The sequence below is a fragment of the Chamaea fasciata genome, unplaced genomic scaffold (genome assembly GCF_029207755.1).
Source record: "Chamaea fasciata isolate MVZ Bird 193981 ecotype frontalis unplaced genomic scaffold, bChaFas1.0.hap1 SCAF_14, whole genome shotgun sequence".
Taxonomy (NCBI): domain Eukaryota; kingdom Metazoa; phylum Chordata; class Aves; order Passeriformes; family Sylviidae; genus Chamaea; species Chamaea fasciata.
In genome coordinates, this window is record NW_027094099.1 from 7,135,787 (window position 1) to 7,153,902 (window position 18,116).

Consider the following 18,116-nt stretch of genomic DNA (forward strand, 5'->3'; position numbering starts at 1 on the left):
ATGGGCTGGAAAAGTTGAGGTATTGATTGCATGTTTAAGTGCTTTCCTATTATTTATCTTCAAAAATCATCAGAAATATTTTCATTTTTTAGTAAAAGATGATACTTTAGTGGGGTTTTTTTGTTTGTTTTGGGGGGTGGGTTTTTGTTTGGTTGGTTTTTTGTTGGGTTTTTGGTTGTTTTGTTTGCTTGTTTGTTTTGGTCGGTTTTGTTTTGGTATTTTGGTGGTTTTGTTTGTTTTTAACTTTTCGTTGGCTGGTTGGGGGATTTTTTGGTTGGTCGGGGGATTTTTTTTCTCTTTTTGGAGTTTTTAAAAATAGTGTATAATGGACAGAAAAACCGAAAAAAACCCAGATTCAAACACGGGAGCATTCTCAGTTGTTGGCCAGGTTGAGACTGCACTATAGACAAAAGGGCACGAGAAAACTGTATTACTTCGTCACCTTCTATTTCAGAGATTTTCATATGCAAATTCTGAGGCGAGTGAAACTGCAGCCCTTGGCGGGGCTGTGCTCCAGTAGCTGTGACTCCATCGCCCAGTAAGGCTGTGTCCAGCAGTTCTGCCTCATCCCACTGAAAGTAATGGGAATGCTTTACTCAACAAAGCTTTAGAAGAGTTGATCGTGTATTTGACTGACATTTAACCCAGCGGGTAAATGAGAACACAGGTGCACAACCAACCTTCAGCCCGAACAGCATTTAGTATCTGCGCTGCTCCACTGACTGCAGCAGCACGCTGTGCGCTATATCCACCGCAGTCTGTACTCGATGTCAACCCCGGGTGCAGCTGTCCCTGCTTTGTTTGGCCAGCGGGCCGTGGGGAGCTGCTGGCGCTGGCTGCCCCGCATGGAAAGGCCTGCCCGCCCCGCGGGCTGCCCCGCGGCCGCACCGCCGGCTCAGCGAGCGGGGCCTGCGCCCGGGATCCGACTGAGCGGAACCGCGCCGGGCGCCGGGGCCCGCCCGGCACCGGGACGCGCTCCTGAGCAGCCCATTCAGGGCTGGCAGCTCCGGGGCAGCTGCAGTTCGAGCTGCAGGCTCCGATCTGGGCAGGCAGGAGAACTCCGGCAGGAAGCCGTGGACTGCCGACCCCCAGCACAACAAAGAGCCCGGGGAGCTGGGGCCCGGCCAGGTGAGGGACACACACGGACGCGGCAGGAGCCAACGACCCCGGACTTTCGTGCCCTTAGACCGTGAGGGTATAAAAACCCAGGGGACCCTGCTGAGAGGTACCCTGCTCGAGCTGCTTTTTTATGATTTAGTCACTACACCACAATTAAATTAAGGATTGGCACATCTGAGCCATTGCTATGTAAAACCTGTGGCCGACCTGGTGAGGAAATCCGGTTTGTGTGAGAGGTGCAGCTGCGAATGGGCTTCGGTCCCAGCTCAGGTGGTGCGAATGTCACAGCCAGAGTGGCTCCTAGGTAGGGGAGCATACTGTCTTAGAATGGTTTGGGTTGGGAGGGATCTAAAAGACCATCTAGTTCCAAACCTCCTGCTGTGAGCAGAGACCAAGTTGCTCACAGTCCCATCCAGCCGGGCTTTGAACATATCCAGAGATGGGACAGCTACAATTTCCCTGGGCAACCCATTCCAGAGCTTCACCATCCTCATAGTAAATATTTTTTTCCCTAATATCCAATCCAAACCTACTCTCTAATCCAAACCTGCTCTCTTTCAATTTGAACCCATTTCCCCTTGCCCTGTCACTGAATGCTCATGGTAAATAGTTTGCCCCATCTTTCCTGTAAGCTCTGTTCAGGTACTGAAAGGCTGCAATTAGGTTACTCTGAAATCTTGTCTTTTCCAGGCTGAACAATCCCAAATCTCTCAAGCCTTTCCTCACAGGAAAAGTCTCTGTATCTCTGACCAATTTGGTGGCCTTCTCTGGACTTGCTCCAACAGGTCAATGTCCCTCCTGCGCTGGGACCCCAGAAATAGATGCAGTACTGGAGGTACTCACCACAGTGGAGGGGCAGAATCCCCTCCCTCCCATGCTGCCCACGCTGCTTCGGATGCGGCCCAGGCCACATTTGGCTTTCTGGGCTTTAAGTGCGCACGGACAGCCCATGTTAAGCCTTGAATCCACCAGCACTTCCAAGTCCTTCTTGGCAGGGCTGCTCTCGATCCGTTCAGTCCCCAGCCTCTGTTGATACCGGCTGGTTTCCTGAACAGCATGGCAGCGGCTCTGTGTGCCCTCAGCAAGGCAGTGAGCAGGCAGCCCTCTGGCCTGGGGCTGCTGGGCATGAGGCCTGGCCCACGGCAGCAGTGTAGTACAGGGTCATGAGGCCCAAAACCAGCAGCAGTTCCTGGTACCGGGTCCGTGAGATCTGACACATGGTGGCGATGTTATAATGGGCTGTGAGGCCCGGCGCACGGCGGCAATGCTATAACAGGCGCTGAGGCCCGATATATGGCGGTGATGTTATAACGGGCTCTGAGGCCCAATACATGGCAGTGATGTTATAACAGGCCCTGAGGTCCGGCGCACGGCGGCGATGTTATAACGGGCTCTGAGGCCCGATACATGGCGGTGATGTTACAACGGGCCCTGAGGTCTGGCACACGCCGGCGATGCCGTCCCGGGGTGTGAGGCCCAGCACATGGCGCCGGCCCCGCCCCGGCCGGGCCCCGCCCCGATCGCGGGCATCGCGATGTGTCCGACCCGCGGTTCCCGTCAGGCAGCGCGCGTGGCCGCGGCCGCCCCCGCCTCCCGCCCGCGTTCCCCCGGCGGCGGCGGCGCTGAGGTGGCGCCGCGCCCCGGCGAGGTGAGCGAGGCGCCTCAGCCGGCGCTGCCCCATCCCCCGCCGGCCCGAGTGGCTGGGAGCGGCGGCCCCACCGCGGCCTCTACAGACGGCGCGGCACGGTAAGGTCAGCCCGCTCCATGCCCCCGGGCCGCCCTGCCGCGCTCCCTGGGCGGCGGGAGCGGCGCTCGGCGGGGACGGGCGCGGGGGGATTGTCGCCGGGGAGACCGGCGCCATCTTAGGTCGGAGCGCGGCCTGGCGGCCCCGAGCGGGGCCCCCGCGCTGCGAGGGCTCCTGCGGCCCGCCCGCGGACCCCGCTGGCACCGGCCGGTTCTGCCCTCGAGGGCGGCCCGGGCAGGGCTCGCTCCTCCCGCCGGTGGCCGCGTGGGGCCCTCCACGGGCCCCGGGCGTTTTAACAGCGAGAGCGGAGCTGGCGGCGCGGCTCGGCTCGGCTCGGCCTCCTTCCCGCCGGCCGCGGTTCTGCCGTGCGGGCCTCGCCCAGCCCGCAGCCCGAGGAGAGTGCCGGCGGTCACCCGGCGCGGGGGGCGGGACGCGGGGCGGTCAGGCTGCGGCGGCAGCTGCTCGGCTGCCCTCGGGACTCGGCTGCTCCCATGGCCCGGCACCACCGCGGCTCGGCGGCGTGAGCCGCTTGGCGGGCTGGCACCGCCGATATTGCCCTTCCCTAGGCGGAGCTTGTGCCTTCTCATGGCACACCGGGCAGCGTTGGCTGCTGGGGTTTGTGTTTGAGGGAAGTTGGTTTACGCTTTGGTTGTTTTATAATTTTCAGGTGCAGTTTCAGCTTGGTCATTGTTTCTTCGCTACTAAACAAATACAGCCCTCAATTAAAATCCAGTTGTTCCCAGTCCTGGTGGAGCTGTGGATTGCACACACTTCGTCAACTAATGGTGCAAAGTTATGTGCCTGTGTGGGACGTTATCCGAGAAATACAACATGCAGTCCGTTGTATGATCTGTGTTGTAAATCAGATAACTTCTCTGGGCATTTGAAATGCAGCTATTAAAGTGGGGGAAAAATTACTTGAGTAACAGATGATAGTCATACGAGGAATGGCTGGGGTCACTTCAGCCTGGAGAAAAGGAGACTGAGGGGAGCCCTCGTGGCAGTCCTCATGAGGGGAGAGGCGGGGCAGACACTGTTCTCTGTGGTGACCAGTGACAGCACCCAAGGGAACGGTTTGAAGTTGGGTCAGGGGAGATTTAGGTTAGGTATTGGGAAAAGATTCTTCGTCCAGAGAGTGGTTGGGCACTGGAATAGGCTCCTCAGGGTTGTGGTTACACCACTAAACCTTACAGCTCCAGAAGAGTTTGTCTCTATGTTGCAGAGAGTTATTCTCTGTAAGTCTGTAACAGAGTTACAGTTTTCAGAAGAGTTCCTGAAGAGTTTTGCTGTCAGACACTTGAGTGGTGGGATTATTGGGGATGTCATGTGCAGGACTAAGAGTTGGACACTGTGATCTTTGTGGGACCCTTCCAGAATATTCTGTGGTTCTATTATGGAAAGGTGACAAGGCTAGTCTGAAAAGTTTCTGGTTAATGTAAATGTCCACACTCTTTAAGCTCACTACAAATTTCTTTTTAGTTAATCCAAGGAAGCCAATCCAAGGAAGTTTTGAGTATTGGAAGGCTCACTTGACCTTAACAGTGGAACAGACAAATTCCCATTTGAAATGATAACTGGATTTTCAATAACTCTCAAGTCTTATTGTGGCTGCATCTACCATGATTTTCTATAGTGCCAATTTCTGTCCATCCTTATGGTGCTCTTCTACAGATCAGTCTGCTGTTTTCACTATAGCTGTTACACTGTTGATACATTTACAAAGGTTAGATCATTTTTTGTTGTTTCTATGTGACTGCTTTTAAATCCTACCTTTAAAAAAAGGTTATAGATACAACTGGCTTTTAATGAAGTTAGGAACTTTTAAACCTAACTGCCATGATAAAGATGGCTAAAATAGTGCTTTTGAAACAGTTACTTCGTCAGAAACTTATTGCTGTTTTGGGCAATGAGATCTCATTTTTTAATCAGTCCTGTATCAGGTTATTAGTTAATCACTTTGCTAGTAACTATAATAGTGTTCCAGGGACTTGTGTTTTTGCAGGTTTTTGGTTATTTGTGCCTGCCTAATGAAGTTCCGTGACTTGGCTTAGTTTTAGATGGGCAGTTGCTTTTTAAAGCAATATCTTAAAATAGCCTATGTTGTTGTCTTTTGAATGTTTTAAAGAACTTGTTCACGATTTTGATGCTTTACCTTACAATACTGGTTTCAACACTTTCAGCACAGCATTGCACTGGAGTTGTGGACCTCTCAGATCCATGGACTGCCTTTAAGGAGATGTGTGTTTAAATATGAATATATGCTTATTCATATTAAAAAATGAGGAAGATAAAGTCTGTTGTCAGTAGGTTTACTTTTCTTACACTGCACCACCACTGGGAAATATTTGAGCGGACTGGGGGAAGGATTCACTGTTGGTTTTGTCTTTGAAGCAACTGCTAGCAGGATTCCTAGAATACATTTTGTGTGCTAATGTAGTTTAAGAAGCTAAAAATTTGGAAGCTATTTGTACTCTAAGAATGGATGAGGATGTTTCCTTTGGCAATGGAGACCACTTGCAGGAGCTGTTCCTGCACCTCTCCTCTAATCCAATCCATTACCCCTTACTGCAGTTGTGATTGTTCAGGTGACAGGTTTTTGTCCTAACAGTTGTGCCAATAAAACTGTTACTAGGCCAGGTTATTTTTAACCTGCCCTGCTTCACACCATAGTTCTGTGCAAAGTTGTGCTGGCACAGCTGAGGAGGCAGTGTAGGAGCAGGGCAGGAACTCATTAGGCCAGCTTTCTTCCCAGGAAAAAAGAAGTCAGTGGAAGCTTGGTCAAATTATAGCATTGAAATAAAAAGAATTAGGTTAAAAGATGTGAATTAATCAGTTAGTGAGGAATCACTTACCTGGAGTAGGAGTATTTTTTCGAAGATACCTTCCACTTTGGTGTCAGAGGCTTCCTCTGATAGTTACTGGTGTTTTATACAAAAATAGCTCAAATTCTGTGGAGGATACCTTTGGTCTTTTCTCTTTAACAGCAAAGATGAACATGCAAGTGATTGTCAGAATGGTGATGTGGCATCAATCTTTGAAGGTCTCCTGTATCAGATCATGTTTCATCTCCATGTAAAGAACATGGAGGGAGGGAGACCATTCTATGGGAATTACTGACAACTGCACTATTTCTTACTGAACAGTGAAATATTTCATCGAAGTACTGAATGTTTTGGTATGTGTGTTTTTTGGTTTGTTTTTTTTCTGTCTAGTCTCAAGATGGCAGAATTATTTATGGAATGTGAAGAAGAGGAGCTAGAACCCTGGCAAAAGAGAGTGAGAGAAGTGGAAGAGGATGATGAGGACGATGATGATGAGCCAATCTTTGTTGGGGAAATCTCCAGCTCAAAGCCAACTACTACATGTAAGACAACACTTTTCCATAATTTAAAAGAGATTTTTCAAGGTATAGGAAGTTAAACTTAGTTGAAAGTATAGAATTCTTAATAGTACAGCTTAAGAAATTCCACATCTTAAAGCTGTATGTCTCTGTCTTACTGAAAATCAGAATTTTTAAGAAGTTCTGTCTTTAACCCCAGATTATGCACAGCTCTGGTTACCCTTAACCTTAAATCTTTGAGGTTATCAAAATAAGGATATTTGACGGTTTTAGCATTAGTGACAGAGTTTAAAAGCCAGTATATACAAGGCTGAAATCATGCATGCAATTGCTTACAGTATAGTTAATATTTAGTTACATATTTGGGAGTGTCTCCCTACTAAAAAGATGTGCATGAATTTAAGTCTTCCTGTTACAATCCTTTTTTTTTTTTTTTCACCACCCCTCATTTCATATGTTCTTTCATATGTTCACATCATTCTTACAGAACCAAGGAAACTGTCTTAAGTGTCTATAATAAAAGCACAATCTGGAAAGTGATTAATATGAAAATACTGAAAGCCTGTCTGTCAAGTAGGAGATTTTTATTGATAAATTTACCCATCCTTTTTGAAATGAAGAGGATTTTTTCATCAACTTCCTTAGTTTTCTCCTAAATCCAGGCAGTGCAGGGAGTGAGGTTAGGTGGTTGTGATGACAGGAGATGTGTCAGGATTCTGTGTTTGTCCTATGCTTGGGCTTTGGCAGGTAAGTAAAGAAGAACATTTTTTTGTCATTATTTTAGTTAACTTTAGTAATGAAACTTTTTGTGTCTATCCATCTTGTGGTCAATTTTGAGAGCTGTGACCTGAGGTGTCCCTAGCAGTCACGTACTCAAGACTTTGCCTGGTGAGGTTTATTCCTCACTGTTTCTGCCTCATTCTGCTAATGCTTGTATCCAAGATTTCCATAGTAATTTTCTGGGGGTGTATAATTTGCAGTGAAGGATCTCAAGACAAAATGTTACACCAGGCTGTCTGTCACACTGCTGCATGGATTTCAGAGTTGTTATTAGCTGTTCAGTCATTTCAGTTCACAATACTCTCATCTTGCATCTGTTACTTTTTTGCTCACTGGGATAGTAAGTTTAAGGCTTCTTACACAAGGTTAAAAAAGTGGTAAAAAGATTTTAAATATGAAAAGAATACTGAGTCTAAGTACTCTCACAGAAAATATTTTTAGAAGTGAGTATTTTAAAAATACTCTGGATATTCTGAAAATTTTGAAGAATATTTTAAAATCACTCTAAGTTTTTTGCGGTTACAAACATCTAGAATGTCTGAAAAATACCCTTTCTGTTTTCTGGAAGGTCCAGAGACCTGTGGATTGCTGTTGGTCATTGGCAATAGGACATGGCAAAGAACACCTGTTAAGGCACTAGCATGTGTTGGAACAGCAAACATGCCAAGTTTGATTGCAGTTGCTGTAGCCTCGGGATTTTTTTGTAGTCAAAGGATAATAATTCAGGTGAAGACTATCATTTTGGTATCGTTCTGTGAACTTCAAGAACTTTGGTAAAAGATAGAGACTTAAAATGTTTGCTTCTTATTCTAGTGCTGTCCATACTCGGTCCTGACACAAATAAAGTCACTTATGGTATAACTTGTTACTTTATTTTTTTTCCTTTCCTTTCCTCAACTTTTCTCTTTTTAATCTTCTACTTCACTATCAAAAACAGCTATGGAAGAATGACCTCAGTTCTTCTCTGGTTTGTAAGTAGTACCACCTGGCAGTAGTCAGGCTTCAGTTTGTTATTGGTGATAGGCAAGATACCCTGAGCTCAGCTTTGCTTATCACTGTTTAGTTTGCACCTGATCAGATGAAAAATTGGTGACAAATAGCAACTCATGTGTTGGTCTTAATTTTTCTGAAAGGTGTAGTTTCTACAATGCATTGCATTTTCTTAACCTTTTCCTGACAGTGCAATTACTAGTTTTTGTACAGACTGCGTGGAAAACCTAAAGGAAATAGCTAAAAGCCCAACTTTGACCTGTTGTCAGAGAGTTGTGTAGTATGAAGTGTCCCTTCTGATGTACTGGAGGATTATTTTGGCCGAGATGAAAAGTTGTTCGCACTTTGTTCTTTACCTTTTTCTACAGCTGCTCATTTTTCCTACAGTTACTTCTTATTGTTCTTGCTTCTTGTTTCATGATGATACAAACCTGTAATTTGTTAATGTTTTAAAATGTTACTCTGCATGTCAGCACCCTTGTGCTTCCCTGCTGTTTTGCCTAACCAGGACAAGTAACACTTTGATGGAAGAGGGAAGGTGCATATCAAGTCTATGATGAATCAGTTGAGTCATAAATGTAGTTTATAATTTCAATTAACTGGCTTTCTGAAATGTTCTTTTTAAATGCAATAAAATCTACTTTTGTACTTTAGAAGGTGTGCACATCAGATGTCGTGACTATGCTTTGTGAGCCATAACTTTTCTAAAAGCTTTTCTTTTGTAGATAGGTGATGCTTTAGTTCAGTTTCACTCTGGAATTCATGTATGAGGTATAAATTTGTTAACACTCACAAAATGTATGTATTCAGCTAAATACCAAAATAATTTAATCCTTGTTTGTAGTTACTGTTATGTTGAAGTAAAACTAGTACTACTATTACAGGACCAAATTTTGTCATATCTTAAAAAATGCAAACCTGTTTAATTCTGTTGCTTGCAGCTACTTTTTTATTAGTGTGATCTAAATGCAGGTGGCAGGTTGAAAGCTGTGATCTTCTGAGCTCTACTGCTATTAGATATGTTTATCAACTGGAGAAATGTATACTAATGAGCTGTTGTTGGTGGAAATAGCCTTAAGGTTATTAAACATGATGTGTAGATACTCTGAGATCTATTGTTTGAGAACCTGATGTCATTTGACCCTGGTTTGAGAAGTTACTTCAAGCCTTGTGGGTTAGATATTGGAGAATCAATCTAATTGAATGTGCATTTTTACACAGGTCCGAGCGAGCAACTTTTCAACAACACTAATGGAACTAAAAATCTGGGAGTAGAAGAATACTTTGATTTGATGAATAATGAAACTTTCTGAAATGGTCAGAAATCCCATACTAAGACATTAATGGTTGTGGAATATCAGTGGCATTAGTTAGGGGGTAAACAGAGTTTAAGAAATTGCATGTGCTCCTGCTGAGCTAGAACTCTGACCACAGACTACTGTGTAGGATATGTAAGAAAATCAGTGCTCTTATAATGCAATTCTAATACGACTCCTTTGGTTACTGATGTGTTGATTTTCCTTTCACATTGGAAAATGGGTATCATGAAGTCTAAAATCCAGTTTGTAAGTGCTGTATTTCGCTAATACAGAAACAAATTATGTCATTACTGGTTTAGAGAAAATGCTTCCTTTAACATAGAGCAGTTTTAGTGTTTGGGAGACGTTATGTTCATGTGAGAAAGAGATGTAGATGAATGCACTATCATCAGCAGATTGAAATGTTAATGCCATATCCTTTGTTGTTGTTGTTGTTGTTTGTACTCTTATGTGTGTGTTAACCTGTCTCCAAAAAAATAAACATTGAAGTTCTTAAGTGAACTAGCTTAATCAAAGAGGAGTGGAAGAACATATCCTAAGTTGTACAAATTACACTTGGTTTTGCCAGATTTTTGTTTTAGAAATAATATTTTAATTTATTGCAAATCCTAATTGGCTTAATTAGCGTATATGAATGAAGCCTTTAAATTTCAAAAGCAATGAATCTATTAATTTATTTGCAATTAAGATAAATGTAACTTTTGACAGATATATTGAACAGAGTCAACCTCAGCTCATCACGAAGGGGGATACAGAATGGTGCACCCAGTAGAGGTACTTTATTGTCCTAATATGGTAATAAACAACAAAAAAAAAATCCACAACGCTTATGAAAATTTGACTGCAAAACTGCATAAAGATAACTTCGGAATCCCTTGTAACAGGTCCAGTCACTGCATTCAAGTCTGAGAGTCAGCATTACGTGACACCTGCCTCCAGCCCCGGTGCTGTGCCTGCCCCGTCAGTCTTTCAGGCTCTGCCCAGACCTGTGCCCAGCTCAGCCGTGATTCAGTCCTTGGCTGTGACAGTGAATGTTTCAGGAACTACACTGACACTGCAGAGACCAGGTGCTGGATGTTTGTCAACACAGCAGATGCCTGGGTCAAGTTCTGGAATAGCACAGCCTGTTAGCAGACCTGTAACCATTCCAGTGACAACACAGCCAGTATCAAGAAATATCACAGTTCCTGTAGTGGCTCAAACTGTATCCAGGCCAGAGACTACTGCAACAGCACAGCCTGTAATACTCAATCAGGTAAATCTTTGTTCATTTAATATGTAAGAGGTATGGTCGCTTTTGAATAAATAAATGAAAAACATACTGACTCAGTCTAGTGCTTTAAAGATCTGGACTAGATTATAAACTAGCATTATGTAAACCTTAAAGATTTTAGGACCATAACCTTGCAGTGGTAAATTAAAAAATATATTTGGAAATACTGATTTGAAAGACTCAAAGATGACAGCTTTAGTAAGAGTAAAACGGCATTAAATGAAAATCCTGGACACTAGATAAATTAGTACTGTTTAGATTCTTTGTTCTGTGGAGAAATGTTACAAAATCATTCCCTAAATTTTGCAGATTTCTTTGCTTAGAGGTGAATCTTCTGCATTGATAAATTAATTTCATTTTTAAGTAGCTTACGTTTAGTCTGTAAGGCAACTTTGTGGGTTTTCCACCTGCTTTTTACAGTGCCTTGCCTTGGGATTTTTGATTCTTTAGAGAATGCTGTAGTAGTCGTTCCTTAGTGGGTTTTGCCTTTTCATTCATTTGCCACATGAATGAAAGCATTGTAAAACAATAGCATGGTGAAAAGGTTTAAGCAACCAAAAGTTGCACAATCAGCAGGTGAAGCATTTTGGCGACGTAATTGTTCTGCTTGAAGAGCCTAAGGAATTGTGCACGTAGGTCATGTGTTATAGACCTTCCTGGGTTGCCACAGAACCCCAAAATGTCATGAGGGAGTTGAGTTAGATGCTGTTTTGTTGCCTTGTCTGTTGGACATATGTGAGAGAGAAAGAATGAGGATTAAAATTCCGTGTTTGGATGAGGTAAACTGTGATGCAATGCCTTCACTGAAAATAATATACGCTGAAACTGTTCAGACCATGTACCTATAATACTAGCTACTGTTGTCAGGTTGGAATGAAGCCTGACAGTATGCACCATCTCCATTGTCCATGCAAATACACATACCTGGGGTTATTTTAGTTGTTAAGTCTTTTGGTGTAAATAAACATCATGCAGCCTAGTGGATTCTGCATTTCCTGAGCAGGACAACCAGTTTGAATGAACAGTTAATTAGGCCATTAAAACATGAGGATTGGAATTGGGTGTTCTTCTAAAGACTTGTGCCTAAATAGTTGCTGATGAGAGGCTGCATTTTAAGAAAAACAGAATTAAAACAAAGCAATGTAATCATTGCCTATCAGCTGGCTAGCTGAATCTTTGGGGAATTCAGTAATTATTGTAATAAAATACTTCCAATTTTGAGTCTTCAGCAGGTGTTTGATAGTTTGCAGAGGGAAATTGTGGGTGTATTTGAAGTGGGTTAGCTAAATTAGTCTGTCACTATTAAGAAGGCCTAAGAAATTACATAATTTAAAGTCCAGGTATCAGTAGGATATCTGTAGGTTGCTTCTTTAGCCATCCTAAGTGTTTCTTTATGAAGCAGGACAGATTAGTACAGAAAGGTTTGCTACTTTACATGATGTATACACATTCCAGGTCTGTGAAGTTTTTTATAACTTTAGTGATGACATAGTGTGCTTTACTAAGTTCTCTAAAGGTGTGCTAGTATGTCCTACAGAATTTTGACTGCAGAAGAAAGCCCTCTCCTTTACTTCCCTCACACACATGCTCATGTTTTTAACAGACAATGCTGGTAGGGGCTTCTACATTGTTTATATGACTAAACCTCAGAGTAAACAGAGCTAGGAAAGCTGAACTTTTCCACGGAGTATACGTAATCTGGATGAAACTCATCAAGACAGTGATTTCCTTTCAAGAGAGAAGTTTCACACAAAGAAGTGCAGTCTGCAAGCTTTCTTATTAATAGAGTTTATTTATTACAGATGAGACTTTAGTTAAGTATTTACGGTGTTACTTTATCAAGATCTGCAGGTTGTTTTTCCATGGCAGAGCAGAGAAACAGCTGTTTGAAGAAGTTGCAGCCCGAAACAGGACATGGAAAAGGTTCTCTAACCATGTTTTAACCAGTTCTGTCTATTCCAGGTTAGACTGACGTGTTAGAAAGTAATGCATCCTTATCTGGGATATCCAGTGCAGGTTCTGTGGTCTTTTAAAGCTTCCACTGTATGTTGAAGTTATTGTTTCTTTACAGTGTTGACATTTTGATCATGGTTTTCATGAGCCCTTAATTTTTTAAGTTGTCTTAAATGTAACATCCTGTTCTTTGGATGTTAAAAAATTCTTGAGTACCTTTAAGAAGAGTTTTCTGATTGTGTTTTTATCTTTGCTTAAGACATGGTGAGTGTTCCATCTCTTCAGCTTAACTTTTCTAGATTCAGAACTGTGTTTTCAGTTTCAGCATTATTTGTTTTCCTGTTTATATTGTTATTACCACTTGATGATGTTACACTTTTTATGGAGGAAGAAGCTTGTCTGATGTGCCTTTTTTTTTGAGAGGTACTATAATTTATTGTGTTGGGCAGAGCTCTGTGATTTTTAATCACTCCTGCCACAGGATGTCATTTGCTGTTCTTAGTGTTGTATGTGTATTACCTGTAATTTGGCTCATGTCCTTAGTTCAAATTTTCTTCATTCAAGAGCTCCTTAGGGTTTTCAGATTCCTCAGCCACCCCATCTAGTGTTTATTTCACTGGAGGCTGCTGTTTTACAGTGATGATTTTCTGCCTTGGGCTGTGACATTTTTGTTCACATGTGTTCTGTTTCTTCCCAACTTGATTCTTCCTAAGTGGCAAAAGCTTCAAATAAGTTTTCCTGGGAAGTGTTTGACATTTGGATCTTCAGCTTCCGGGTGTTGAAAGTTACCTTTGAAAATCCCATGTTGTGAAGATCACTGTGAGGTCTCTCTAGACACTGACAGGACCCCTTTTTAGCTGAACATTCTTCAGAGTGCCTTTGCATTCTAAATACAGTACAATATTTTTTAATTTCAGCATGTCAAAAGATTTTTTTTCTGTGGGAACTGGTTGCTTTTGATTGCCTACTGGGCTGAAATACATCTCTCCTCAGTTTCTCAACAGTTCTATAATTTGCCTCTTGTCAATGTTTGGTATTCCAGTTTTATCATTGAAATACCCCTTTCAAATCATGAGCTTGATTTGCTGACTTCCTAAGTCAGTCAGTTTCTTGTGTTGTTACTGTACTACTGCTGTGCAGTTCCAGAAGTTCAGAGTTGATTTTTATTTCAGTCATACAGTTTACAGCAATTTTAATTCAGTCAGAGCTACTGTTGTGTTTTGTAGCGTAGGACTGTCCTCTTCTTGAAGAACAATTTGTCCTTAGCAGTGACAATTCCCTAATTCAATGCTCAGGGTGCTCTCCACTAGGCCACAGCCAATTCTGTCTTTCCCTTACTTATCAGGCATTTTCCTCAGTCAGTGTGACTGAGGTTCTGGTTGTTCTAGGTAATTTTGAGAGGTCAAAGGTCCAGTACTATCCACTGTAATTTTTCAGGGTGGGTTTAGGTATCAATTGCCATAAAGGCTTCCACAGCTGAAAATCTAGGATGCAGACTGTGGGTCCAATATTGTCACTAGTCCCTAAGAAACTAAAAGTAGTGGTGTAATACTTCTTTTCACTTGAACCCCAGGAAATCAACTTACAAAGATGTAGGGTTTTGTCTTTCTGCATGTGAGAGCATCTATACGTGCTGGGTTGATTTATTTTTTTGTTTCATCAATGTAGTAAAGCTGTTTTGTTTGGTTTTTTAAAACATTTTTGTTTTCTAAAGCACTGGACAATGTTGGGAGGTTTGTATGTAAAGAGCCACATTAGATTAAAATAATACCTGTCAACAGAAAAGGACTTCCTGAAAATTAGGTGGTGAAGTTTTCAGTGTGTCTTTTTAACATTTTTTTTGTGTGCTGGATATGTTTAGTACATCCTGGGGAGAGGTATCCATGCTATCAAAATAGCCAAACTATGATCTTGTTGAAAATTAAACTAGTGGCCGGACATTAAAACAATGAAATCACAGACTAGTAAGAGATGCAGTTTTGTAGCTGTTGTATGGTCACATTTCAGATATAAATGGTACACGCACAGGGCTCTGCACAGAGCCTGCCACAGGCTTATCCCCTGAGCTTAGTTGTGCTGGAGGTGTGGCCTGCAGACTGAGGTGCTCTGCCGTCCTTTAATTGGCTCTACTGCAACTGTTGTGACTACAGTAACACCTTCTCTATTGTGACTGCCGCTCATGTAGCTGTTACCTGTTACCTGTAGCAAATACAGCACGGCAATTCAGTAACTATTTCCACAGCTACTCCTGAACATGTCTTTAATTTGGTTAGAGTGGATTAGGGACTCACCAGAGGAAAGAGTGGCGCCCTATTAAGGTCCTTAAGGGTCTTCATTTAAGGAGATGTACAATAAAGAGGCAGGATGGGGGAAGCAGTATCTTCCTTTTTGTTGTGGTATTTAGGAATCCTAAAGCAGATTATCATACCTGTTCATGTACATGTGCTCCTTTAGATTTCTTCCCATGAAGTTTGGTTTACATGGTGGTAGTTAAAGATGTGGTAACTTCCACAGGGATATTTTCAAGTAAGTAGCACAGTTTGAATGGGAAGCAGTTTGTGAGCTTGGTCATTTCAGCAAAACTTATTTTTAGCCTTTGTCTCATGGATACACTGAGGACGGGGTCTCTGTATGTATACTGGGTGGTTTAAAATTTGTTGGGTTTTTAAAATTATTTTAGGAAGATAGCTCTACTTTTGTCAATTTTTTGTTTCACAGTACAGCTTGATGAAGTGTAACCATTTGAATTATTCAGAGTTTAAACTGCCAGTACTTTCCCATTTCTACCTTAGTGTTAAAATTAAACTTAACTCTATTATGTTTTTTCTTAACTGCTTATTGCTATTCCTGAAAATATTTCATGTTTCAGATTGTGCTAGGATGAATGGCCTGTTAAAGTGTGACCAGTATTGATGAATTTTGAAAAATGTTTCTCCTACCTCACCCTCTTAACTTTGAATATTTGTAAAGAGAACTAAATTTCATGGTTTTTTTTTCCTCCAAATGTTAACTGTTATAAACAGTGGAACTGTTACTACTGTTATAGATCAGTGGAACTGTTTTGTTTTAACAGTTTTCAGTGCTGGAGACAAGAAATGTGGACTATTTAATTTTTTAGGTTATATGTACTAAAGGGCAGACCTTTTAAACGAAAGGGTAAAAGAATATCTGTACTTGGAGATGCACAAAACTTGATTTACCAAGATGCTGGGAAACATGAACCAACTTCTGGGTTAGCTAGGCTTTGAAAAGAGGGTTTGGTTATATTCTTTTCAGAAATCCTTCCAAAGTTACTCTACATAAAAGAAAAAACCCCGTGATGATATGAGGAAGTAGTGCCTTTCTCAGTCAAGATGCTGTAGATGCCTCTTACTTCCATTAAAGCTTGAGCACATAGTAGAATTTGATCTTAATACCACCTTGCTTTGAGAAGCTTCTACTTGCTACAAGGTTGTGCTACTTTTGAGTTCTGGTTCTTGATCTTTTAAGATGCAGCAAGATGTTGTGCAGGAGTAACAAATGCCTGAGTTTAGGTTGACAGAAGAAAGTGTTCGGTTTTTTTGAAAAACAATCAAGTATAATTTGAAACTTAGACTTTTGAACAAAAGCATTTACAATTAGCAATTCAAACAGATTAGTGACATTTCATTAAATGGTCTTTCCCAGGTCAGTCTTAGGATTGTTTTTACTATTCTGAATACACAGCTGTAAAAACTAACAAGCACTGATGAGAATTGCAACTTTATTAAAATGTCAAAAGAAACTATTTTTGGGAGATTGTAATGAACTTGATTTTCAGCTGAGTACTTCTGAGTACTTTTAAGCAATCATATGTTTTTAAAATAAACCCTTTGAAGCCTGCAAGTAAAAAAATATTAAACCTCAAATTTCTTTTCCTTCTTGAAAATATCTTATTAGGATTATATTATGGATTCTCCACCAGATGCACCAGATAATACATCTGGTATACTGTTTGGTGTGAGACAGAACTCGGGAGTTCCACAGTACCAGACTGGGCCAGCAGTGAATGTATCAGGTGGGTATAACTGTAGTAGATGCTAAGAGAAAGAAACAACCTAATGTCATTTAACTCCAGTGCAGATCTTTGGGTTATAACTTTAAATAGGATTTCTAGACTGCAGTATAGCTACTTTTTTCTTCCCCTGTACATGAAATTGTATAATGTTTAATGAAATAAACTTTGGAGTCTTGTGTTGTCAGATGTTGCTTTTCAGTGCATTAGACTGACTATAAAATCAACTGATGTCATCTTATAATGCTCATTTAGATGGGAAAAAGCATTGCCAAGATCTATTGTATCTTTATTGCCAGGTAAAGGTTTGTTTTCAGTATACTCATCACTGTTTGGCCTGTGGGATTAGGAAAAGACTGTTAACAAAAGAGGGACTGTGAACAGTACCTGAAGAGCTGAGTCTGCTGGATGGATTCCCTGTGATGATGATCTGGGTTTTCTGACTGCTTTATGCAGGAGTTGGAATAGATGGCCTCAAGAGGAACATTCCTGATAAAGGAGGGGAAGGGACAGTATGTAATTTGACAACAATCCCTTTTTTTTTTTAAACTAGCTTTTCAGCAGTAAATATTTAATCTACCTGAAAAGTAGCCAGAAAGTACCTTTTGTGTGTATGTGTCACAGCAGGTGAAGTAGATTTGAAGCATGTGATGTATTCAGTCTGAAGAAGGCTATAACTTGAGACTTCCCTCCTCCTTTCTGAAGGATTGTGCTTTTGTAATAACTGACCAGAACCCCATTATTCTGTCTATAAGTTGTGGATGACAATGACTTCTGATTCTTCCCTGAGGTAACAGGTTAAACACAGTGAATGGCCTGATGGTCATGCTAAGAAGTTACATGGGACAGAGGGATAGCTAGTTAGCTCAGCTTCATGGGATGATTTTGCATTTTTCGTTTAGGTGTTCACTCCAGAAATGTAGCAGTGAAGGGTTTGCAGTGTGTTTTGTTTGTGTACAATCATTCTGTGGGTCTCATTCTTGTCTTGGGTTAAATAGCTTTTTGTCAAGTAAGGAAATGGTTTGTTTTTTGCAAATGGTTCAAGATTCCAGCTCTTGTTCTCCAAAGGACAGGTACTAAAGTTTAATTGTTTGTGGGTTTGGTTTTTTTAACTTTGGAGGCTTGCTTACTTTAAAATTACTTGTATTAGTCTCTCTCTGAGAAAAAATTAAATGCTTATAAGCACTGGGGCTTGCAATTCGAAGCATTTAAAATGTGCCATAATTAGTCTTTTCTGCAAGATGGCAATATGATTTGAAAGTTAAAAGTTTTATTATTGTGGGTTGAAACATTAATGTTTTTGACAAAGAAGACAAATTTAAGGTACATTTCACTTTGCAGAAAGGAAGTGTGTCTATTTTGTGGTTTTGCTTGCTTGGTGAGGCCATGTAATGAGCTTAAATTCATGTTCATGTATGCCAAAGCCTACTTGCCTGTGCTGGTGCTATGCTTCCCTAGTTCATTTACAGCACTGTAGGCACAAGACATTCTGGACTATGGTATTTAAAAGCAGAATCCTTTTGGACACTGGCCTTTGATACTCTGCAGGACAATATAACTTATGC

The 18,116-nt window shown here is 41.7% G+C and overlaps 1 protein-coding gene across 8 annotated transcripts in view; it reads left to right on the forward strand.

Moving 5' to 3' along the window:
- Positions 1–2,701: 2,701 nt before the first annotated feature.
- ZNF280D (zinc finger protein 280D) overlaps positions 2,702–18,116 on the forward strand; it is a 46,394-nt gene continuing 30,979 nt past the window's right edge. For 6 of the 8 annotated variants that reach the window (XR_010723096.1, XR_010723097.1, XM_066196790.1 and 3 more), the window contains exons 1-5: positions 2,702–2,865; positions 6,076–6,227; positions 10,001–10,066; positions 10,177–10,547; positions 16,437–16,554. Coding sequence is in view for 6 of the 8 variants with exons in the window: in XM_066196790.1 (XP_066052887.1) it covers positions 6,083–6,227; positions 10,001–10,066; positions 10,177–10,547; positions 16,437–16,554 (700 nt within the window). In the remaining 2 variants the exon portion in view is untranslated. Of the gene's footprint in view, positions 2,866–4,567; positions 4,587–6,075; positions 6,228–10,000; positions 10,067–10,176; positions 10,548–16,436; positions 16,555–18,116 lie in introns of those variants that run through there. The other 2 variants (XM_066196791.1, XM_066196792.1) reach the window with 2 other exon arrangements.